General features: G+C 49.4%; 1 protein-coding gene across 1 annotated transcript in view; it reads left to right on the plus strand.

Annotated features, from left to right (window-relative positions):
* Positions 1-1037: 1037 nt before the first annotated feature.
* Megf11 (multiple EGF like domains 11) overlaps positions 1038-25657 on the plus strand; it is a 205989-nt gene continuing 181369 nt past the window's right edge. Inside the window, exons 1-3 of the mRNA XM_035444222.1 lie at positions 1038-1135; positions 6811-6912; positions 9628-9728. Coding sequence (XP_035300113.1) covers positions 1038-1135; positions 6811-6912; positions 9628-9728 — 301 coding nt within the window. The remainder of the gene's footprint in view (positions 1136-6810; positions 6913-9627; positions 9729-25657) is intronic.

Here is a 25657-nt window from a genome sequence, read left to right on the forward strand (position 1 = left end):
CATGGTGTTGGGTCAGCTCACAAAGGACACTGGGACTCATGGGGTCCAGCCCCACTAGATGTGTCCTCATTGCCCTGTGTCCCCAAGGTCAATGGCTTATCAGGTGGGAACATTTAGACTAGCAGGCATTCTCTAAAGCTGTAGTTTAGGATTGTAAGGTCTTGGAGAGTACGAAGCTGTAGTGTAGGGTCATAAGGTCTTGGAGAGTAAGGACAGGGGCCGCTCAGCTCCTCACCCCTACTCCTTGCATGGCTCGTTCTCCATCCTCCTTAAGTAGCTCTGTGTTGGGGATCTCTTATTTTGGGAACAAGGTGGTTGGTTGGTACTGTGTAGCTGCACTAACTATTCACCATTCGATGGTACTTTAGGGGCCTTGATAACCTGGAACACTGCTTCCTTAAAGCCCTGTTATCTGACTGTCTCAGTCCCTCATCTCACAGTGAGAGTGATATTTGGGGACACTAAGGGACTTGTATCCTGTAGGAGGAATGAGAAACAGAGGTCCAGTGTTCCAGGAGGCTGGTGCCCAGCGTGCTCAGCAGTGCTGTCTCAGTTCAGTTCCTCTGTGGGACACACAGTTATTTTACTTCTCTTTCTTCACATAGGGGGAGTAGGAGGTAATGGGATGCCCCAGCCTTACCAGAGATGGCGTGGAGAGAGAGGGAAGAGCCTTGACTTGGCCAGATTCGAGTTTCTGTATCAAGGATAGGCTTGAGGACTGGGGACTGAGGTGATGCTCTGAACTCTGAGAAACTTAAGCCAATGTATTGCATGTGGGCAATCCATTGCCCTCTTCCTGGGGAGATCTCAAACCTGTGACTCGCACTCCCCCTCTTCAGTTATTCAGAGCTGTTGCTGTGTTAGTCAATGATGTGAAATATCCAGCGTTCGTTACTGTGTGACAGCTGTGGGAAACCCAGGCTGTTTAGTGTCTATTCATCCACTTTGAGGGAGGACCAAGTCTTACTACCAAACAGATGCTACAACACAAAGTCGGAATAAGCCACTTTTTTCTCTGTTCTACCACACAGGGCCTGATGGCGCCGTCCACGGTGGGCCTCCTTGTTGTCTCCTTTCTGCAAGCTGCCCTCACTCTGAACCCTGAGGACCCCAATGTGTGTAGCCACTGGGAAAGGTAAGGTAGCATTTCCTGGAGGGCTCATTCTGGGTGTGGCACTATGGAGAAATACCAGAGTCAGGAGAGGCAGCTGCTGGCTGTGAAAGGCTTGATGTCCCACAAGGAGGTGTGATAGACAGGGCAGCTCAAACTGAAGGACAGGGTAAAGCAACGCAGATTTCTGAACCCCAGGACTGTGGGAGGACAAGGTGATGACATATTAACAGCAGGTGACAACATCCTGTTGGGCTATCCTGCTCTTTCCTCCTTTGTGTCCCCATTCTGTGCTAGAGACTGTTCTCATTGCTATGACAAAATATCTGACAAACATGACTTAAGAAAGGCAGGGTTATTTTGACTCATAGCTTGAGGTTACAGTGCATCATTCAAGGACAGGGCAGTTGCAGGAGCAGGAGGAAGTAGAGAGATAAACTCTGTGCTCACTTCCCTTTCTCCTTTCTGTTCAGTCCAGGCCCCAGCCCATGGGACCAAGTTGCCCACCTTTAGGCAGAGTCTTTCTTTCTTTCTTTTTCTTTTTTTTTTTTCTTTTGATTTTTCGAGACAGGGTTTCTTTGTGTAGCTTTGGAGCCTATCCTAGGACTCGCTCTGGAGACCAGGCTGGCCTCAAACTCACAGAGATCCGCCTGCCTCTGCCTCCCGAGTGCTGGGATTAAAGGCGTGTGCCACCAACACCCGGCTTAGGCAGAGTCTTTCAAAACATCAGCTAACCGAGTCTAGAAATGGCCCACAGATGGAGGTTTGCCTTCTAGGTGGCTCTAGATCCAGTGAAGTTGACAATATTCACTATCACACACCCATTTACAGATGAGGGAGCAGAGGCCTGGGAAGGGTTGGCAAGAGTGAGGAGCTATGGATTGTGGTCCTAGACGTCTTATCCTGGACTCTGGGATGTCTGTCATAGTCTCCTAGGACTGGCAGCAATGGCAGAGTGGAGGAGTGGCCAGAGCCTGCCATGGGTGATGAGGGTGCCTCTTCTGTTTCTGGTCTGATCAGGGCAGGAGGCTAGCTCAGATGGTGGCGGGGCCACAACGGAGGAGCCTGCTGAATATAGGCTGCCGCAGCAAGTCCTAGAGTCTAGGTTAGGTCCCTGCAGATGGTCTGACTTTGAAGCACAAGGTTAAAGTATTGATTTTGGTGAGCAGAAAGACAGTGACCAGAGACCCAATCAGGAAAAACCGAATTAAACCCTGGAATTGATTGGCCATGCTGACCAGGATGACTCTGCCACTTAAACACTAATAAATCAAATGAGTAAAATTAAGATGGAGACCCAATGGGGGAAGAGGATGGTGGAGGAGGGAAAGCAAGATGGGCCCATGGGGGTGGATGCCAGCCTCTGGGCGGAGAGAAACATCTCATTGAAGCAAGACCATGCACCGGGGTAGCCTAGACACTTGTAGGCCAAGAGGACTGGCTGGAGTGACAGTGCCTGCTCCAGTGTGTTGTCTGGTGACTGAATGTCCTATGCAGCATTGTGATGACATCAAGGCTTAAGCAAATGTTTTTTTCTGTGGAGCCCTGTGAAGAATGTACAAATCTGTGAAGACTTCAGGGCGTTCCAACCTGGATTTCCCTACCTGGCCAGCTGTGCTCTTTGAGGGAGTCTCTGAATGACTGTGAGCCCACAACCAGCTCCATCCAGCAAGGAAAAGAAACATCCTCACCTCACAGGCTCGTGGGAGGAGCAAGGAAGCCAGGTTCTCAAAAGTGCTTTGCAGTCATTGTCTTCATATTAGCAAGGTTGGCTGGCCCAGGACTGGGTCATTATAACTCAGGGGCAGTAGACTTACTAGGGGTGCATGAGTGCAGGCTCTGAAGCCCAGCTCAGAGCCTGGTGTTCTGTATTCCATCTTTCTCACTTTCCTTTTCCTCCTGGTTAGTAAATCTAAGCCTTTGTTTCCCAGTGTTCAGAGAGCCTGACTGATAGTTAGAACTCCTCACTAGTCTCTCACTGGGGCCTCCTTCCACAGATAAGTCTGTCCATCATCCACCCAGGTAAGACTGATGCAGCAGCCAGGTTCTAGGATTCCCGCTGCCTCTCTCTTTCTGGCCATCTGTGTCTTCTTCCAAGGCCCAGTCTGGGTCTATCTCTCTCTTACAGAGAGCCACCCCTTATGACCGGACCCATAATGAATCTATCCAAACTTAAAATGAAACTCTACTTGTGTCACCCGCCCAGCATGAACGAGGCTGGAATGTGAGCTGACTCTTGGGTGGCCGCAGCTCTCAACTCAGATCATGGTCTATAGGAAGCCACCCAGCAGTGAAACACAGGTGTTTTTCCCTCCACCCCTGAGAAGGAGGCGGTCTGTGATACCTGTGTCCAGCAGTGCCATTCCTTCTTAGATCTTCTAGTCAAGCTCCCCTGATGCAGTGTTTAGATGTACCTACCCCATTCTATTCCACAAACACACCCTGGTCCTCAGAGCGTACTCGGAAATACGTTCCCAGTTGGATTAGCACTTCTGGAGGACTCCTTATTAATTATGCCCCTCTACCACGAAACCCAGGGTAGCGCCCCTTCCCCTTCCCTCCCAGAGTTGGTAAAGCCTGCTGCTATAAAATGGATTAGCCCCTCATTAGCATGTTGGCAAGTGAGCAGTGTTAAACTACCCGGCCGTGAAAGCAGGGCACACGCTGCAGGTTGGAGACTTGGCGCTGGTACAAGGCCCTCTTGCTGGACTCACTCAGCCCTGGGGATCCTACAAAGCTAAGTCCAACCCCATGACATCTACAGCCCCTACCTTTGGGGCTGGTTCCTTTGCCTCAGTCAGCACTGGAATAGCAAGCTGAACCCCCAAGTATTCAACAACGAAGGTAGGGTGTTCGTTCTGTAGCAGGATGCTCCCTGCCTCCACCATGGTAAGGAGGAAGAATGGTTCTATGCCTACAGGAGGAAAATTATTGGCTGCCATACTGATAAAGGCTAGCATCTATTAAGCACTTATTATATACCCAGTAAGCAGTTTAAGTGTTTTTTTTTTTTTCCTTTCCCATCTACTCTGAGAGGTGCATGCTACTGTCACTGTCCTTTAATTCTCATGGAAACCTACAAAGTCCCTCATATTTGTCACAGATTTTCAAATGAAGGCTCGGAGGCTTATGGGAGTTCAATGACATGTTTAAGGACATGCTAGTGAGCGATAGGCTCCACACAGGCCTCCGGGCCCAGGCTCTGACTCATTCATTTGCCTTGTAAGAGACAGCCTTGCAAAATGCAGCATGGTGCTGTGGAATTTTAGAAGACCTATGGGAAGCAGGGGTAGGTGCTGACCTGCCTGTTTCCAAAGGCCTGGCAATGAACAGGGGTGTGGGTCATGTCTGCATATACTTATATGTCTGGAACACATCTCCCAGGTACCCACGTCCAGAGACGTCTTTACCATCCTCAGTGTCAGAATTCCGCACTGCTGACCATTCCTGGCTGGCTTGCAGAACTCCAGACCTTTTGCCTTGCAGGCATCAGGGAGCAGACTGTGGCCCCACTGCACCCAGCCCTCTTGCAAATGAACCAACAGTTTCCTCAGGCAAAGCAGATGGGCTTTTATAGCCTGGGCCCACCATCTGGCCCAGGTCAGTAAGCCTTCTGGGGAAAACATGGAATACCAGTCTACATGACAATTAATTCCTGACACGCTCTCCATCCTGCCCAGGAGTTGTGCGCCATGCATCAGCAGCCAGGCATCAGTAGTGCCACTTCATGTCACCTCGCCAGGGTGGCACAGGAAAAGCCTGCTTTGGTGAAGCTCAGAACAGATTTCCTGTGGCTTCTACCTGCTGGTCTAGCTTGCAGCTAATAGGCAGGATAACAATAACTGCTTCCTCACGAGTGCTGGGATTAAAGGTGTGTGCCACCACTGCCCGGCTAAGGCAGGCGATCTCTGTGAGTTTGAGGCCAGTCTGGGCTACAGAGAGAGTACCAGGACAGCCTCCGAAGCTACCCAGAGAAACCCTGTCCCGGAAAAAAATAATGATAATAATAATAATAATAATAATAATAATAATAATAATAATAGCTGCTTCCATAGGAAGGTCTGGAGACACATGCTCTATGTAGCCCCAGCTATGCTAGAGATGCAATAAACTAGAAGGTCACTGGAAGAACTAGGGGAAGTTACTGTGTGATGTTGTTTCCTTATCTTCAAAGTGAGATTAATCCTACTCCCTGCTTTATAAGAGTGTCTGGGAGGAGTCTGTCGGTCAAGTATTGGTCTAGAAACCATGAGGACTGGAGTTTGAGCTCCGAGAACCCACGTTAAGCAAACAAGCAAGCTGGACATGGTGATGAGTTCTTGGAATCCCAGTTCTGGGGAGACAGAGACAGATAGATCCCGGGGTCTCACTGTGGCCACCTTAGTCTATTTGGCAAGTTCCCAGCCAGTAAGAGTCCCTGCCTCATAAAGCAAGGTGGCAGGCATCTGAGGGACAGCAGCCAAGGTTGTCCTTGGGCCTACACACACACACACACACACACACACACAGTAACACCTGTACACACATGTATCCCTGAACACAAACACACAAAAGAATGGAATTAAAGGGCTTACTATAGTGCACTCAATATTAACAGCTGTTGATACTGGTACAGCTGGGCAAGGTGCCTCTCTCAGCCTCAGTTTCTTCGTGTATGTAATGGGGCCACTTATTCCATTGTTTTAAAGAACATCTCCCACACACATCCATAAAGGCCATAAGGATCCGAATAAACATATCATCATTATTACTTTAGAGAGAGGGTCTTGTATATTGCCCAGGCTGCCCTTGAGCTCCTGGGCTCAATGAATCCTCTAGCCTCTATGTCTGAGGCTATATGGCATGTAACAACATACCTGGATATTATTAAATATTTTGACCTGTTGAATCTGCCCTCTAGAACCATACAGAATAAACTCAAACCTTTCTCTGCTTACTATCAGATCAAGTGAAGTAGAATTTAAGAAAGTTACTTGGATCAAAAGTTAGTAAGGTGAGCCGAGTGTTGGTGTCCCATGCCTTTAATCTCAGCACTTTGGAGGCAGAGGCAGGCAGATCTCTGTGAGCCTGGTCTACAGAGTGAGTTTCAGGACAGGCTCCAAAGCAATACAGAGAAACCCTGTCTCAAAAAAACAAACAAACAAAAAGTTAGTAAGGTGATGATGGTCTAGTTTCTTTTCCTATTGTAGTAATAAAATAGACTAAAGCAACTTATGGAAGAAAAGATTTCTGTTGGCTCACGCTCACCATGGTGGGAAGTCACAGCAGGAGTTGGTCACATCCTATCCACAGTCAGGAGGCAGAGGGCAACAGCTGCATGCTGATGCTCAGCTCACTCTTTCCTTTTATTCTGTTAGTTCAGGATCCCAGCCCAGGGAATGGTTCCACCAATAGCGGACAGGACTTCTCCCTTCAGTGAACTTGATCAGGATACTGTGTGCCCTGCATGTGTGCTCAGAGGCTCATCCTCCAGCTAATTTATAGATTCTGTCAAGTTGACAGTTAACGCTAACTAGCACAGACGTGGCCTAGGGTCATCTAGCTGAGATCCAGGGTAGGAGTCCGGGAGCTGGGAGGGGAGGTCAGAGCTGGATCCTGGTCTTGGGGCTGTGGACTGGGCAAGCCTGAGAAGGGCGGTGTGTCGTGGCTTGGGCTTGGCCTTTGCTGACCATGGCTTCCATCTCTTGTCTGACCCTCAGCTATGCCGTGACCGTGCAGGAGTCTTATGCACACCCCTTTGATCAGATCTACTACACACGATGTGCAGACATCCTCAACTGGTTCAAGTGCACCCGGCACCGGTAAGCACTCCCAGAGGACAGGGTGGAGGTAGCTGCCCGACTCTCTAGTTTGTTACTGAGAGACCAAGGGGCTGTTGTGTGCACTGTCAGTACTGCGTTCCTAGAGCTCTCTAATGCTGGTGGTCTGAGACACTTAGCTGCTTCCTTTCTGACTAGAAGCAATGGACTTCATAACCTGTGGGCCAGGAACCCTCAAACAGCAACATGAGAAGTTGGTAGATGAGCACCCCAGCTTCCTCACCAAGAGGGGAGGGTACAACTCTGAGGCATTTCTGGTCTATACCCCATCGATCCTAGGATAGAGCCCCTGTTGTGCACACTGGGCACCCACTTAGTAGTAACACACCCTGAACTGACTGCTTGATGCTCCCTTCTGACCTCTCTGAGTGTTGTCAGAGTTGTCTGCCTGTGGACCTAGCCAGAGGCAGAGGCAGAGGCAGAGGCAGAGGCAGAGGCAGAGGCAGAGGCAGAGGCAGAGGCAGAGGCAGAGGCAGACGCAGAGGCAGAGAGAGGCAGAGAGAGGCAGAGAGAGGCAGAGAGAGGCAGAGAGAGAGGCAGAGAGGCAGAGAGAGGCAGAGAGGCAGAGGAGGCAGCAGTTGGCACTGGTCTTGCCCTGAACCCTGGTATTCCTGAGCCAACACTGAGTTTGTCCTGAAGTGTGGCTCCATTGTCTCAGGAGGCTATGCAGCCTTCCATTACCCTGGGGCTTGGTGAGTGAGTGGCTGCTTATTAAAATAGTCTGTGTTCCTGGAACGTGAATGATTTTGCTAAATTATTGAGTCTCCGTGGAGCTTTCCTGATGACCCAGAGTGTGCATGCTGACAGTGGCACCATCAGTCTTTTGAGTATAGTAGCTTGGTCCAGCATCTTCCCCAGAGCAGCCTGGCCCCAGGCCCCCCCCCCCCGTCCTGCTTCCTATGACGGGAGCATACAAGGCTAGGGGAGCCAGGGGCAGTGGTGGCCTCTCTCCTGTGAGGTGTCAGCGGTGCAATGGGAGACTTGGGAGAAGAATGCCCCGGTGACTTTTGTCTCAACTCAGAATAAAGATCATTCTTTAACACACACACACACACACACACACACACACACACACACACACACACACACACCTGCCAGGCCAGGGGCTGCCTTCCTGCGTGGGGGGGAAGTAGCTTCTGCAAGGCCAGCTTACCCATTACGGGCTTTTGACAAAGTAGAATGACCTTAGCTTAATACATTCCCAAATATCACAGATTTCCCATGAGGCCCTCATTGTCGTTTGTCACGAGGTGAGAATTTTAAAGATTTGGGAAGGTTTTCTGGGCTGCGGCTGAAGGAACAGCCTCCCAGCCTGACCTGGGCCGCTGTATGAAGCAAACTGAAGGGGCTTCAGCATTGCTGTTCTTCATAGAGGAGGAAACAAGGGCAGCCCCCTGGGTGAGATGGGGAAATGGAAAGAGCTCTCTCCTTCAAGGTCCGGGGCATTTCCTCTTCCCATCTTTAATGGCCGAATCAAATCTGCTGCACTGAATGTGACAGAGGGCTTTCCTCATCAGTGACCCACTGTGACTCCCTCCTAAGGACACCAGCTCCCTACTGTCTTACTCCTTCAAAAATGTTCTGAAAAGCCAGAAAGCCTTCAGAGAGAACTGGTACCAAGCATTAGGTAGGACCTGGTGGCTTTGCAGTTAGAGTGAGCTGGGTTTGAGTCCTGCTTCTGGCAGTCTTGTTCTCAGGATAATGCATTTTTTATTAGGCTATATGAATTGTACAAAATAACAGAACTTATTATGACATTTTCATATGGAAGTATAATATACCTTGATCACAGTCCCCCCCACCTCTCGTTTCCCTTTCTTGTCTGACCCTGACATTTATTAGCTGTGTGACCGCAAGCAAGTCATTAACCTCTCTGAGTATCAATTTCTCATCCATAAAACAATGGGTAGTGGGTGGAGGGAAACATAAAATAAGAATGAAAGCTCTAAAAGACAAATGAAAGAAATGGAATTAATGGGGCATGATGATGGGGCGTGACGATGGTCCCTGACCCAGGAGGCTGCTGGGAGAATCTTGGCTGTAAATCTCTGGCCCAGAACCAAGTCTCAAAAGATTGTGTCTCTGTAAGGACTGGAACCCTCTCTGGCTCTCAGTGCCCAACAGGGAGGATAGCTTCTTCCTGGGCAGCCCGGGAGCCAGGTTAGAGCGTCCCAGGGAAGAGCACGCCCTCTGCAGGGGGCCTGAGGAAGTTCACGTGGGATGCCACAATCAGACCCGGGGAGTCTGCTTGCAGCCTCTCCTACTCGCTGAAGGGATCAAGCCAACACCCTGGCATGGATGGCGCTGGGCACCAAAGCTCTCAGGACTCCATTACTGTCCAGGTCCCTAGGGTTTCCCTGAGTCTAGAACCCAGTGTTTTTAAGGACCCTAGGGGAAGCCCCACCCCCATGGCCCTCTACAATGTCACCCCAGCAGCTTTCTTGGCAGCCCTTGTATCGAGAAGAGATTGGGAAGTCAGCAGGTTCCTCCAGCACCACGTGGGTAATACATCCTGCACCACAGCGGCCCACATCCCACCATCGATTTTTCTTTATTGCGTTCTTTCATATTCGAAGCCGCCATGCATTTTAAAGTAATTATTGAATGGCATCCTCGATAGAGCTTAACACAAATATCATTCTAAACGGGATGGATTGATTTTCAATCCTTTCAAGTGGCTCTCTCCCTCGTGCCTAGGATCAGCTATAAGACGGCGTATAGGCGTGGCCTCCGGACCATGTACCGGCGGAGGTCCCAATGCTGCCCTGGCTACTATGAGAATGGAGACTTCTGCATACGTAAGTAGGAGCCTTTGTGGAGGGGGAGGGGAGTGGAGGAAGCCTCAGCCCACCCTAGGGCTTTGTAAGCCCATGCATGGTACCAGTGCTTAGAGGGGACTCTGGGCTTGGTGCAAAAAATTAGTGTGGTTTGGCCTCAGATCAACCCACCTTCCACTGTCACCAGGGCAGGTGGAGGCAGACAGTTCTCAGTCCTGATGGAGGTAGAGAAGTGAATCCTTCTGGAATGGATCCTGTGAAGGAGCAAGAAGGAATTCCAAGTGCCTGGCACAGGGCTAAGCCTCTAGATGCTTGAAAGAACTAGGTGGAATAGTGTACACCAGGAAAACAAGAGCTGAGATGCTGATGGCCATAGGTCCTAGGTAGGGGACACCCAGGAATGAGGGCTCTTGCCCCAGCTTGCTGGCCATGTGACTCTGGGCAAGCTTTTTCATCTTTCTGGTCTGATGACTATGGGCTCTCATAGCCACATCTGACCAGTGGGATGGTACCCGAGGGATCTCCAGGAGGATGTTTGGATGTTCCCTTAACTTCAGGGTGTCATGGAAGCTGGAAATTCTTTTCAGTATTCTCCTATACCAGAAAGAACTTGGGCAGGTGAGTGTGTCAGACTTGGGAATGACATGATGGTCCCCTTCCTGGCCTTACATCACCTCTCATGCCAGAGAAACTCAATTCTAATTGCCCTCTGGGATGAGTGAAAGATGCTCTAAGACAGCTCAATAGTGATGGCATTTTAGGAAAAACACAAAGAAAGGCATACTGGCCAGATCCCTTCCTAGTTACAGGGCTGCGTACCAAGCTAGGATGAGACCTGGGCCGGCACCTTCCCTAGGATGGGGGGTATCTGGGGTATGCTGGTAGAAGAGAGATCAGCACTGAAGAGAAGAGCCAGCCAGGCATGACTAGGGATCAGCAAGCCTGAACAGGGTGATATGTCAGTAATGCTGTAGAGCAGGCCTGGGTTTGAATCTTGCTCTGCCTCTTCTGACTTCTTCCTTCGTTGTCATGGAGTCCAGCAGCCAAGATGTGCTGGGCACTATTCTAACCATGTCTCATTCCTCGTCAAACAACAGCCCTGTGGGGATAGGTGTCATTGTTTCTTTCATTTTGCAGATAGGGAAACTGAGTCACAGAGGCCCAAAGTAATTTGGTCAACCTGAAAGTGGCAGGACTTGGGCTTGAGTCTATGCTGTTTGGCTCCAGGGGCTGTGCTCTCAGACAGGTTAGACAGACCTATTCTTGCTTCATGAACCCATGTGAGATTTTACTTCTCTTGACATCAATTTGCAAACCTGTAAAATGGGGCCAGCATTAGCTGCATTGCTGGGAACAGGAGAGGTTCCCTTCTCTGTAGTTTTGGCCCTTTCTATTTTTTTTCAGTCATGGCTTTGGCTTTAACTGCTCAAGGGGTTCATAAACATTTTCCTGGGAATCCACACTGTGCACATAGTCAGGGTTCTCTAGGGTGGGTTGCACAATACAGTCGGAGTAGTTTGACAATGGCCATCTCACACCAGAGAGACTGAGAACCCAGTAGTTGCTCAGTCCATGGGACTGGTTGTCTCAGCAGTCCCAATCTGGTGCTGGAGGTCTGGAGGATTCCTGAAGAACCGCTGCTCTCCAGCCCCAGGAAACGGGCTCTATCAGCAAAGGAATCAGCAGTAGCCATAAGAGAGGAGGTAAACTCACCAGAAAGAGTGAGGGCCACCAAAACTTTCCTTCTCTCTCTCTCTCTCTCTCTCTCTCTCTCTCTCTCTCTCTCTCTCTCTGTGTGTGTGTGTGTGTGTGTGTGTGTGTGTGTGTGTGTGTGTGTGTCCATGTCCAGATTTTTCTCTTTCCAAAAAGAGCCTAAGTCATACTTCTTAGGCCCTCCCTAAATGACCTTATTACCTCTATAACACCCTGTCTCCTAATAAGGCTGTGTCTGAGGGAATGACAGTCAAGACATGAATGTTGAAGAGACACCATGAAGCTCTTGGCACTGCCAGAAGCCTTGTCTTTCTGCTCATGGGGATGGAGGACTGAGGTGGTGGCCAGCCCTGCACAGGCTGAGGGAAGCTGGGAGAGAGAGGGAGACCTGGCAGTGGTGTGATGGACAACTGCATCCTGTCCTGATGTGCTCTGGTGCTCTGGGCGGGGAAGGGAGTATCATTCTCCCTCAGCTAACCTCCCTGGGCCCTCGATTCTCACAGGCAGAAGGATGGTGGCCCAGGAGAGAAAGCTTTGGTGGATTCTGCCACTAACTTGCTGTGAAATCTCGGTCAAATCACTTGGCCCCTCTGAGCATGGAAAGTGGAAGAGAAGACACAGTGACTGAGTGTGCAGAAGAGTAGAAAGCTCAGTACAGATCTAGGGAGAACGGCTTCTCTCCCTTTGTTTCACCTTCTCTGCCCAGAGCAGCCATCCTTGTCTGGAGCATTACAACGGAGCTGCTCACCCCTGCTTTCCTGGGTCGCACCCTATCCTTTGCCATGCTTTGTAGCCATAGCTGAGTGCCCCCTTGATTGCCAAGTATCAAAGATTTTCCAAAGATCACAGGGCCCAAGTGTCTTTCTTCCTCTAGTTGAAACAGTCTTGGTGTCACTGCCTGTGTGGAGCTGCTTTTATGTCCCTTCAGAGAAGACTGTCACCTACATGGGGGAAGCGCTGCTTTTGAAAAATATTGGCTGAGCATCAGACTGGATGGGGTGGGCTATGCTATAGTAACATAAAGTCCCGGAGGCTTCAAACAGCAATGTTTGGTTTCTTGTTCATGTCTAATGTCTACCTGGGCTCTCCGGGGCTGGCTCCTTGCCAGCATCAAACCAGAACCTTGGCTGGTGGTGCAGTCATTCACTGGAATGTTGAGGGATTCCCGGGCACAGGGAACTGGGCTCTGGCTGGTCTTGAAGATGGAGAGAGGGGGACATTTAATGAGCATCACCAAAGCTTCTCAGAGTCCCATAGGATGCCCCAGTACTCGCAGTTCATTTCATCTGACAGTATTGTTGCAGCACCTGCTAACTTAAAACAACTTCTGTGTGCTGTGCCTCTGAGGTGGGCAGCTTGCTGGTGATTGTCAGCGCTACCTGGAAACCTTGTTTCCTAGCAAACTGCATACTTGAACCTCTGGCAAGTTCCCTGGTGCTGCTGCTGCTGTTGCTTTTCCTGGGAACCTCCCATTGAGAACCCCTGGGCACCATTCTGAGAAGAGGTGGGTTCCCCATGCTCCTGTCCCAGCACCTACACCTTCAGTGTGGGTTGCCAAGAGGCCCAACAGGTGTCTCACAGATGCCTCCCTTTAGAAACAAATTTTCTCTCAGAAAGCAGGAGGGAAAAAACCAGGGCCACAGCAGTGGACTAATTGTCCACTGTTGACCCAGTCCCTGGTTTCCCATTTGCTCTGCCTCAGTTTTCTTTCAGGGGAGAGCTAACTCCCTTAAATACCCAGGGAATGTCTTCTAGCATTCCCGGGGGCCTCAAGGACTACTGGTCTACCTTTTGTTTTGTGCTTTTCATGGTGATTCACCAATGGAAGAACTAAGAAGTAACTTAATATCAGGTGTATGTGGCTAATAGTAGGCAGGACTGTATAGAATTGGAGGGTGGCCCTTCAAGAGGGTCTAGCTGCTGAGGGGAAACAGCCGTGGGAGGCTTGGGAGACAGCACGAACAGAGAGAATGTGTGTTGGGGGCTACTAAGATTGCTATCCGGTGAACTTTTTGTCCTAAAATTGCAACTTGGGCACTGTTGTTTTATTACCATGCTGCTAGCCTTTGTTTTTGGTGCTAAGGATTGAACCCAGTGCATGCCAGGTAAGGGCTCTACCACTCAGCAGCACCCTTATTTCAAGTGTGTCGTGCAATCAATTATCATGTACATATAGCAATAATATTCTCAAAGCACCTTGCTTGTCATCTGACGCCTCCCTCATTCTCTTTCAAGGTTCTATCTTCTTTTTCCTGAAGGAGCTGAGTGTAGGATGCAGGTGGCACCACCGTGCCCATCCGTGTGGTGTGGGAGAGGGTAGGGTTGAACCCAGGTCCTCCTGCATGCTCACTGAGATCTCTCTACCAGTGTGGTCCGTTCTCAGACTTCTCCAATGTCTTTAATAGTTCATTCTGGGGGTGGGGTGTCTTAGTTTTTTTTTCTTCTGGAAACCTGAGTTTGCCCTCTCTTTGGTTGTGGTTTAGCAGTTGTGACTCTTGAATTACAGTTCTTCCAAGGATTGTGGTTCACTGTCTTCTGGATTTATTATTGTAATGCTCTGAAATGAGGTGTGTCTGTGTTTGGGGCTTTTTTTTTTTTTTTTTAAATAATTATTTCATTTCCTTACTGTGCCCAAGTGCACATGCCCTTGGAGGCCAGGAGAGGGCACTGTATCCCTGAGCTAGAGAGATAGGTGGTGGTTATATACCTAGCATGGGTGATGGGAACTGAACTCATGTTCTTTGGAAAAGCAGTATGTTCTGAGCCGTCTCTGCAGTCCTGGGGTTATTTTTATTTGTATCCTTTACTTTGCAGAGGCACACATCTTCCGGGTAAGGATCTATGCCCTTCAGTAGTCTAGAATGTTCTCAACTGTGACTCCTCAGCAATCTCCTTCCCTCATCCCCTCATCCACTCCCATTAGAGTACCAGTGTGTCAGGTCCTCTCACCCCGTGCTCTCGTCTTCTAGATCTTCATTTTTCACCTCTTATCTCTAGTGTCTTGTCTTGAGTGAGTGCCTCAGATCCATTGTTTAGATCCTACAGCTCTGCTAATTAACCTGTCTACTGGGGTCTGGATTTCAGTTGCTCACAGTTCATCTCTCCGGGTTTAATTGAGCTGTTTCAGAAACACACGGTCCTTTTTTTTTCTGCTGTGTCTCATCTCATGACCAATTCGATTCCTACTTTTGTTATTTTAATCATAGTTCTTTTAATGGGTGTCACTCTTTAGTTATCAAATGTTTGTGTGTGTGTATGCACGTGAGCATGTACATTTTTGTGGGTATATGGGCATGTACATGTGTGTACACATGAGCATGTGAATAGAGGTCAATCAATGTTGGGTATCTTTTTCAGTTACTCTCCACCTTTGTTTTTGAGACAGGGTTTCTCACTGAACCTGGAGCTCGACATTTGGATAGACTGACCACCGGCCAGTGGGCTCCCCGCCTACCCCCCCAGTGGAGGATTGTGGGTGTGTACCCTGTGCCTGATCTGAACTCAAGCCCTCATGCTTTGTGTAGCAAGCACTTTAGGGACTGAGCCATCTCCTCAGCCTTGGCTACCCGTTCTGTTCTTTAGCCCTCTTCTCCCCCATGGTCTGGGTTGTGCAAGGACCCTACCCATGGCTTTTGTATTTAAGCAAGAACTCACTAATGGTTTGACTGCCCTGAGACCACCCCCTGGTTGATGGCTTAGGCTGGGATTCCTGTGTGTAGTGAAGATGTGGGCTAGTTTTTTTCTTTGTTTTTTGTTTTTTTTTTCCCTTCTGTTTAATTGGTGTGAAATTCATGTAACAGGAAATCCATCATTTCAAAGCTCACAGTTTGGTGGCGTTTAACACAGTGTGGTTCAGATACTATCCCTGGCTACAGTACATTGTTAGCCCCCCTGAAAGAGACTGCACTCCAGGGAGCAGTTGCTCCCAGCCCCTCCCCTGGCTCTTTTGCTCGGAAGACCCCACCCCTTTCAACCTCAGGCCAGATTGCCTTGTTTTATCCCCAGGTTGGTAGGCAACATGTCCAAGTTTCCCTGAGTGGAGCTGGCAGCTCCTGACGCCAGCTCTGCCTAGTGTGGGCGTTAAATCCTTGGCTCCCAGCATCTGCTGGAGACTAGGAGGTGGGTTGATGGCTGACTCTGATGGTCCCTGGGCTGAATTGGCGCCAGTTCCTGACCTTACACTTTTCCCATAAAGTCCTTGCTCTCACACTGGGAATTTCCCTTTCAGAGCTCAGCTGTGTGTCGATAAATGTTTTACTGTATTTTGGGGGGACTTTAGTAGTATAGTGGGCCTCCATCAGCCCTTAACCCCTATCACTGGGACTGTGTCTGTTTTATTATGAGTGGTGAAGTAGGGGCCTTGTGCAGGCCATGTGACATTTAATTCAGTACTTTCTTGGGCCAGTCACTAACTTCCAGCAATAATAATGACCAATAAGGTCATGGTTTACCTGCTATTCTTTCATACAGTATAGTCTGTGGCTTGCTTGGCCAGACTGCAGAAGCAAACTGTATCGTTGTCCCAGAGAAGATGAACTGGAGGTTCACAGAGGCCATGTGGCATGCTTACATGGCCACATAGAAGATCAGATAATTGCAGCATTAAAGCCTATGTTTCCCCTTTTTGGTGGGTTTTCTCTGGTCAGTAGGAGGGATGGATAGAAGAGAGAAGTAGTGTTTCTTGGGAGGGCAGGGAAGGAGGCAACAAAGTGGGAGTCCAAGTCACACTGGGGTGATCTTTAAAAATTTATCTAAGTGAGGGCTGGGGAGATGGCTCAGGGGTAAGAGGGCTTACTATGCAAGCCTGAGCACCCACATACATAAATACATATAGATTAAACTTAAAAATTTCATCGAGGTGGGTCCCAGTAGATACCAGGGTATCTCCCCAGCCCTCACCTAGCTACATTTTTAAAGATGAGCCCAGTGTAACTTGGACTCCCGTTGTAACCTCCTTCCCTGCCCTCCCAGCTGGAGGAGTCGGACGTGTGTGCACAAGCAGAGCTCACAGGGCCTATCTGGAACTCAGTCTTGCCATGTAGCTGCTGGGTAAAGCACTCACTGCTGGTTCTGGTTCCTGGTTCCTTGGGGAATCATGCCTGCTGCTGGCACCAGGAGCAATGCTGATGTCACCCCCTTTGGTCACCAACACCTGGTGCTGAGCTTTGCTGCCTAGAGCCACATCCATTCATCTCCCCGTGTGCCCATCCATCTAGTTGTCACATTCTTCTACATCCTGCAGGCACTGTTGCATTCTGGGAACACAAGGTAGTGGATAAGAAGTCCAGTTTCAGAGGACAGGCCAGATGTCACAAGGCTGATGGTGGGGAAGGGGGCTTCCTGGCTGTCCCATTAGGTCTCTGCTGAGTGATCTGAAGTGGTGAACCAACTACGATGGTCTCAGCCTGGGAGCTGTGTAAGTAGGAACAGAAAGCTGAGTGGCCAAGTCCCTGGTTAAGTTTTACATACCAAATGCCTAAGAGCTGATGCATAAACCCTGTAGTCACCTCATTCTAAAGATATGTCAAAACTACTACTATGTGTTCTTTAACCCCTGGTAGTACTTATCAGGTTTCAGTAAATTGCTGAGTGAGTAAACTCATGTGTGGTACCCACCATGCCCACTGATCACTCCAGATTCCTCTTGTGTGAGCACCCTTGTGAGAGTCCACTCTGGGCAATAACTGTTTAGAAACCATGAGACACTTGATGACATGAGCTTCTTATTTACACTGCCTTTCTTCTGGCCTCACAATCTCTGGGCCCCTCTGCCATTCTTATCCCAACGTCTCTGGTCCTGTCCTGTCCTACCTATCCTGTCTGTCCATCCATCCGTCCGTCTGTCTGTCTGTCTAGCTCAGGAGCAAGTTCTCAGGCACGGCTTGTCACCGGGACCGAGTGTTGAATGAGTGCATAATGAAACAGACCACTCCAAATGTTGAGGCTATCTTAGGGAGAGACAGCTAGTAGCCTAGAAGGGAGGTCCAGGCAACCTGGACCCCTTAAAGATCATTTGACAGCAATCTGAAGAAAGATCAGAGCTGAGTCGTGGTCTAGGCAATTTTAGAGCTGTGTGTCTGGCTCTCACCAAGGGACCCTGCCCCTCTGCACATGGGAGGCGTTGGTGCTCCAGTTCCCCCTGCCCAGTAGGCTCTTTAGGAGAGTCTTGGAGACACACACACACACACACACCTCTTGCTTGGCCTAATCCACTCTCCTGCTGCTGAAACTTCCTATCTGGAGTAGGCACCCCCCCCACACACACACAACATCACTCTGCCCCTTGCCTGTTTCTAGTTCCTCAACAGCGGTACTACCTGACTCTCTCTCTCTCTCTCTCTCTCTCCCTCTCTCTCCCTCCCTCTCTCTCTCTCTCTCTCCATATATATATATATGTGTGTGTGTGTGTGTGTGTGTGTGTGTGTGTGTATTTCATTTGGCATCTTACACTCAGTAAGGATGGGAGCTTTGATTTGTCTCAGCTAATACTCCTACCCCTAACATGGGGTCTGTCAGAAAGGAGATGACCTTTGTGAATGAATACTTTGTGAATGAATGAATGAATGAATGAATGAATGAATGGGTGAACTGTAAGCTTCCATGGGCAGGGACATGCTTTAAAATATGTCCTTGGGGCTAGTGGCATAGCTTTGTTGGTGGAGTGCTTGCCTGGTCTGCATGAAGCTCTGAGTTTGAACCTAAGAGACAGACAAACTGGGTGTGGTGACACAGGCCTGTAATCTGAGCACTTCAGGAGGTGGAGGCAGGAGGATCAGAAGCTCATGGTCGTCTTCAGCTACATAACAGGTGTGGGGCTAGCCTGGGATACATGAGACCCTGTCACAGAAACAAATGATAAAACCCTGAACTTAAATCTCATAGTCTACAGAGGCTGACACAATGCCAGACATGAGCAGCTCCCAGCAGTGTCCCCCTGCCCAGTAGGCTCTTTAGGAGAGTCTTGGAGACACACACTCCCCACACCTCTTGCCTGGCCTCTTCCTTTGGTTTCTGACATCCCTCTACAAACCCCCAGGGCTGCCCAACAAATGCAGATCAGAGTCCTCCGCTGAGAAGCCTGTGCCCTGCATCTTACTTCCCCAGGGTCCCACTGTCCCCTGCAGTCCCCTTATCCCACCTAGGTGCCTGAACCACCCACTGTCTGTGTTCCCTGCCTCCTCAGGCTGGACACTAGGAAAATGGAAAGAGGGAACTCCCTATGCTGGCTGGTGCTTGCCAAGTGCTCCCCCGAAGGGGGGGCTTAGGAGAGTGGCCATTACCAGAGTTTTGCAGTGGATGGACACGTTGGTCCCTAAATCTCCTCTAATACTTGCTCTTTGATTAAGGGAAGCTGAGTGGCTTCAGGGAGGGTTGACAATGACAGCTCAGAGCCTCCCTCTGCCTCCTGATGGCCACTTCAGTGTCTTTGAAGACCTGCCTCTGAAGGGCCTCGAACAGCTGCATGAAGGGAATGTGAGAGGACTGGCTGGAGGAGCCAGACACCCCTCCTGCCATGCTATTCCGATGGCACCTGAGGGCAGCCTGAGAGGGAGGTCTCTTGTTGCAGCACGCATGCCGCTGTGCCCACCTTGCCTGCACCTGGGAATAAGAGTGAGAATATGTAACTAGGCAGTCTTACCAGTAAGTTAGAGGGAGTAGAGTCTAGCAAGTGCCCTGGAGTGCAGGGTGGGTAACCTCATAAGAGCTGGATTACGAGGAGAGGGCAGGGGAAGCAACTGCTTTTAACCAGACTGTAGATTCTGTTTTGTTATTTTATGTGTATGGGTGTTTGCCTGCATGTATGTCTGTGCCTGGCACCTGTAAATACCAGAAGAAGGAATCAGGCCATTGAGGACTGAAGTTACAGACAGTGGTGAGTTGCCATGTATGTGCTGGGAACTGAACCAGGATCCTCTGAAAGGGTGGTAAGTTCTCTTAACTGCTGACCCAGCTCTCTAGTCCCCCAAACAGGGGAGTTTTAACATTTTAACAACCACCACCCTTTTCTACATTGTGAGTCTTAGCCTGAACCTGAGCCCCTGGAGTGCTTTTGATCTTGGAGATGACTCCTGAGGATGGACAGCCTCACTCCAGGTCTGGCTGTGTGAGCCTATGTGTGTAGGCAGGAATAGGAGTCCGCTTAGCTAGGGGGTGTCTGCAGGCCAGTTGAATCACGATGCTTTCTAATGCCTGTGTGACTTCGGCCAAGTTAGTTACCTTCTCTGGGTCTCCACTTGCTCAGCTGTAAAACTACACACCAATGGTACCTTCCTGGGGGTGATGGTGAGTGAGGCTTGAAGAGGGTTCACGGAATGCACTGAAGTTGGGGCCTGGCATGTGGTAAGTGATACCCAGAGTTAGTCTTCATTATCACAGACACACGTATGTCCATGGGTGCTGGGGTTCATAGGACACAGATGTGGGTGTGTTCTGTGCATTACTGATGTATGTGTGTACTGTGTGTCTGCCCCTGGGGAAGCCCACCATGGTTCATGTTGTAGTGCCACTTACAAACTCATGTGTTTTGAGCCCAAGTTTACTGCTCCCTAGCTTGTGCTGAGAGCCACCTCCCCATTGTCCTTTCTCGCTCTGCTTCTTCCTTCCCTTTTGCAAGCAGCCATTGGCACTCCTGAATCACCAACAAGGGAGCTGCAATAATTTCTTTATTCCTGTTAGAGGAAGAAGAGAAGCCAAAACCCCCATCCATCTCATTTCCCAGGATGGAAGTAGTCCTGGTACCAAGGGCAAAAGTCTCCTCCCTCCCCTGGCCAGACCAAGGGCTCTCCCTCTGGCCTACTTTCCCCTATTGTCCAGCTGGAAAGAGGGGCCATCTAGATGTGGGAGCAATGTGGCCCTGATGTCAAGTCAGCCTTGGAGCTGATGGCTCAATGGTAAAGTGCTTTCCATACAAACATGAGGACCTGAGTTCAGATCCCAGTACTCACATTTAAAAACAAATGACCAGACTGTGCCCAGGTGCTCCTGAAATTACAGCAATGAGGAGGATCTTGGGAACTTGCAGTCTTGCCTGTCTAGCTGAATCAGTAAGCTCCAAGTTCAACAGGAGACCCTGACTCAAAAAATAAGTCACAGGGGCAATAAGATGCTCAGCAGACAAAAGTGTTTGGAGCCAAGCTTGATGGTTTAAGTTCTATCCCTGGGACCTACCTAGTGGAAGGAGTGTGTTGATAAGTTGTCCTCTGATCTCTACCCATGCCCTATAGCATTTATTTCCATACCCTCAACACATACAAACCAAAAAAAAAAAAGGTAATTAAAAATAACGACAATTTAAAAAAAAAAAAAAGGTGGAAAGCAATTGGCGAAGATGCCCAATGTTATCCTCTGGCCTCCACATGTATATACACAGATGCACATGTACAGGGATACTAATGGACACACACACACACACACACACACACACACACACACACACACACACACACACACATATGTTGTCTCCTCTCATTGGCATAGCCAGGTAGAGGGACCTAGGCCCTGGTCTCTGTTTATCCACAAACTCCCATCCACCAAACAAACTGCAGAGGCCTGATAGTAAATCAGGAGCCCCATGATTTACAGGGTTCTGTTTGTTTGCTCAGCTAAGCTTTTGGCAAGGTAAATGCAGAGCTGCAGAAATCTCTTTGAAGCAGCCGCAGGGCTCAAACGCCCTTCAGTCCCACATAAAGGATCCACAAAATTATATGGACTTGATTAGTATCTCTCTTACATAAAACCACTTCAGTGCCTGCTCTGGGCTTGAGAATAAAGTCACCAGTGGAACCTTTTGTTGCTCCGGCCCACGGGCACCCGGTAATTGAAGATTTCCCTTTAAAAGTGTGTCAGACGGAAAGAGCTTCTAATTTACTAAGTGGAGAAGCCTTTGTTAGGGCGGCAAGTGCTTTGTTCTGCCCGTCCCTTTTAATCTTGTTTCTGCACAATGGACTTCCAGAGAGCACTTCGAGTGGATGTGGATGGGGATGCGAATGGGACGGATGCTGGGGAGGAGCAAGCTAAGGCAGGGCCAGGGCTGGCCAGAGGAAGCAGTGGACCTTGGTTTCTCTCCCATCTGCCTCTCCTTCATCCGCTGGCAGCTCTCTTTCCTGTCCCAGCTCCCTTTTGTCTGGGCTCTAAAACTATGTGACAGGTGTAGGCCCTGGGGCGGACTCCATTAATTTTGTGGAAGAGCCCCTCCACCCCCTGTCCAGTTCTAATCAGAGCATCGCTCCTCCTTTAAAACCACATTGCATCTGTGCATACACGCCCAGAAGCCATTCCTGGTTGAGGCGACATTCCCTACTGGTTCTCAGGTTCAAATCTTCTGCTCTAATACAAATGCCATCTGATGCTTGGCAGGGTGATTTTAGTCAAAGGGACACCCATTGATCTCACGGAGGGGCACTGGTCATCAGAGTTCTCTTAGCTGACTTTGGACTCCGAGGAAGAGGAGGGCATTGTATTCTCCCAAGCTGTCCCTCTTGTATTAGAGGAAACATCAATTGTGAAACTGGCCTGGCCCATGGGTAGAGCCCTCAATAAGGCCTCACCATCGTCCTGAGGAGCAGATTTGGGGTTCTGTCTCTTTGAGGCTTCTTCTTCTCTTCTGTAATATCAAAATGTCTGTTCCATGTGAGTTAAAAGTATGGCGGAACAGAGGGTCTTCTCAGGCTACAGTCAGCGGGCAAAGGTAACAAGGGAACCAAGACCATTGGACAGTTCAGAATGGAAAGTGTACTTGCTAAATCAGAGCAGGGCCTAAGAGAGACCAAGTGGTGAAGAAGAATAGGAAATAGGTGTAGCACTCCTTGGAAAAGCCATGGGACTTGTTTGCAGATGGTAGGTGTGCATAGCCAGGGTCTGTGGCCACAGCATCATTCCCCCCACCCACCCCTTGGGCCAGCCACTGCTTCATGTATCTGGAACAGCTGCCACAGGCCTTCATGGACTCACAAAAGCCTGCTCCATTTCTGGAGGGATAGGCTGAGAGGCTGGCTGTGATATGAACCTGCACAGCTGCATCCAAGGCGGGGAAGAAGCTTGACTGTATATCATCGCTAACTTGAGGGACAGAGTCCAGGGGCTGACTGTGTAGGACATTTGTCTCTACAAACACTGGGGCAAAGAGGGACCTCCCATGTTGTCTCAGGCTTCCACATGTTCTGTTTATCCTCAGAATAACTATACTAGGGGAATGCCACGAGAAGGGTAGAGTGCTTGTCCAGCATACTCAAGGCCCTGGGGTCAATCTCTAGCATTGCATAAACTGAACAGAGTAGCTCATGCCTGTGATCCTAACACTTAGGAGATGGAGGCAAGAAGATCTGAAGTTCAGTCATCTTCACCTACATAGTGAGTTTGGGTCTAGCCTGGGCTATGTGAGACCTTGTCCCAAGCAATAACAAAAAGAATATAGTGACCTATTTACATCTACACACAAGACATGTAAAACCTCCTTAGAGGAGCAGATGTGTGTCTGAGCGAGAGTCCACAGCTGGACGCTGCTAATGCATTAGTGTCAATGTGTGAAAGCCATGGCTGGACCTTGGGTGTAAAGGGGTATCCCGCTCCCCTTGCCTCCAGTCTCCTTGCCAGTAATGCTCATGTTCCGGGTGGTACAGTACCGTGTCATCTCATACCTCATTGCTGCCGGGTGGAAGCCTGGTCTGGGACCCCTGCTTTGTATCTGCTCTGTGCCTCAGTTTCCTCATCTGTGTGAGGAGGTGGGAGTACTCCACCTATGCAGGCTTTCAAGGAAATTCAGGTAAAATCTCAATGGTGCATTGGACAGGGGAGGGAGTCTGCACCCCATCACCCACAGTGGCTGTGTCCCTGTTAGGTCATGGCAAATGGAATGACTGTTCAGATGTGGGGAGACACAGAGTTGCAAGGTGGGCCACAGACCCCCTGCTTGATTGCCTAAAGGAATTGTTTGAAAGGATTGAAAAGAAATATCATTAGGCCCATTGTCTCCAAAGTCTATGGACAGCCCCATGCTGTGAACAATGAAGAACTGGGGCCTTGGCAGGGTCCTAGGGTTCAGCTTGCAGGTATCTGGGAGAGAAACAATGATCCTGATCCTAGAGTGTGGATCTGAGGACCTTACCTACCTGAGAAAGGTCTCCTGATTCTTCTGAGGAGGAGTCTAAATCTTGGGAACAGCTGGTCTTGACTGTAACAGTTTTTTTTTTAATTTATTTATTATGTATACAACATTCTGCTTCCATGTATATATGCACACCAGAAGAGGGCACCAGATCTCATTACAGATGGTTGTGAGCCACCATGTGGTTGCTGGGAATTGAACTCAGGACCTCTGGAAGAGCAGTCGGAGCTCTTAACCTCCGAGCCATCTCCAGCCCAACTGTAACAGTTTTGACTGAAATCATTTTTACAATTCAAAGGATGTAAAGGTGGATGTAATGTTTTCCCATCTCCATCTAGGAAGAAAGATGCCTGTCATAGATGGCAAGTGACCTTAAGGGAATTCTGGAGTGTGTCTGGGGTTCTGTAATAGTGGAAGGAAGCTGAGCTGGTGTACATTGATGTACTGAGCCGGTGTACATTACATTGATGTACTCTGTGTAGACATTGATGGAACTTTAAAAATGGCCTCTGATAGCCAGGCGGTGGTGGCACAAGCCTTTAATCCCAGCACTCAGGAGACAGAGGCAGGCAGATCTCTGTGAGTTCAAGGCCAGCCTGGTCTACAAAGCTACACAGAGAAACCCTGTCTTGAAAAAAAAAAATGGCCTCTGATGTGCAGACAGCCACTCAGGGTGCAGCAACTCAGCTGGAGGTCTTAATTACCTGCTCAGAACAAGAAGAGATCAAGAGATGGATCTGAGATGCGCAGAGTTGCATGTACGAAGTGTTTTATTTCCTGGGGCGGGCTGCCGAGCAAGGAGAGCCATATGGCCCAGTGGTTGAACAGCTGTCTCTGGAGAAGGAGCAATCGGGAGCTCCCACCATCTGGGCAAATTATAAGACTTGTGATTTTTCCTTGTGTGTGTTGCTGGAACTTAGCATTCAGCAGTCAAGTGGGGGAGAGATGGAATTCCCTGTGTGCTCTCACCTGGCCAGCTACACAGCCGCCCTCCCCGGGACACCGTGGACTACCTCCTGGGCTTATCTTTGAGGCCACCTGCAGCAAATGCCCTTCCAGCTTGACACCACAGCCTCTGCTCAGTGGTGAAGCCTTCCACTTCCTCTAGAAAACATAAATGTCATTTCTTTACCCAGCCCCCTCTTGCCTCTTTGGCAGGCTGTGGAGTCTACTTGAAGAGTGCTTAGTGGTTTGGGGCTGTTATATTTTCTCTGCTCTATGATCCGTGTTAGGTTAAAAGGGCCAGGGCGGCTTTTCCTTCCCGTGGAAGATAACTCAACCTGGACAGGCTCCCTCTGGGAGAATTAAAGGTGATGAGGGACTTCTGCTTGGCTACAACTGTTAATATCTTCCCCCCCAAAGAGGCTCTCTCAGTCCCTACCTCCCCAGCTGGCTGCAGGGATAAATTTATTCCAGTGTGTTTTCATTCCAATACTAACTCTTTTCTTTGGGTCTTTGGTGGCTTTGCAGAGCAAGGGCTGCCCATCCGAGGAAGCAAGAGGAAAGACACATGTTGGGGGGCAGTGTGCCACTGTGTTTGGCTTTTCTCATTTCCTATAGAAGTGCTTGAGGCTATGGATGTAACTCAATTGGTGGAGTGCTTACCTAGTGTGCGTTAAGTCTCCAGCAATGCATAAGCCCAGGCATGGTGGTGGCCGCATGCTCCTATAACCTCAGTTCTGAGGCTGTGGGGGCAGGAGGGTCAGAAGTTCAAGGTCATCCCTGGATATGTAGTGAGTTCAAGGCCAGCTGGGCTAAAGACTGTTTCAGAAAAAGAAAACAAATGTAGATCTAGACGGGGTTGTCAAGCATTTTAGCATCTGCCAGAGAGGGCTATAAGGAAACAAACCTGCCTTCCCCTATACAGCTTGTCCCCAAATAGGTGGTGAGTGGATCGGGGCTCATCCACTCAACCCCAGGAACAGCAAGGCCAATTCTGTCTTTAGTGGGCCTGCAGAGTGGTTCAAGGTATAGGGCAACCATTGTAGCCCCTGACTCTTTTGCATTAGGGACAAGGAGGCGTGGCCTCCGAGCAGTAAAGTTGAGGTGGGTTGGCTTCTCCACAGCTGCCCTCACTTTCCCCTTCATGGACTTGACTTTTCTTTGTACAGGGGGCCATTTGAAAGTTGTCCCT

The sequence above is a fragment of the Cricetulus griseus genome, chromosome 4 (genome assembly GCF_003668045.3).
Source record: "Cricetulus griseus strain 17A/GY chromosome 4, alternate assembly CriGri-PICRH-1.0, whole genome shotgun sequence".
NCBI lineage: Eukaryota > Metazoa > Chordata > Mammalia > Rodentia > Cricetidae > Cricetulus > Cricetulus griseus.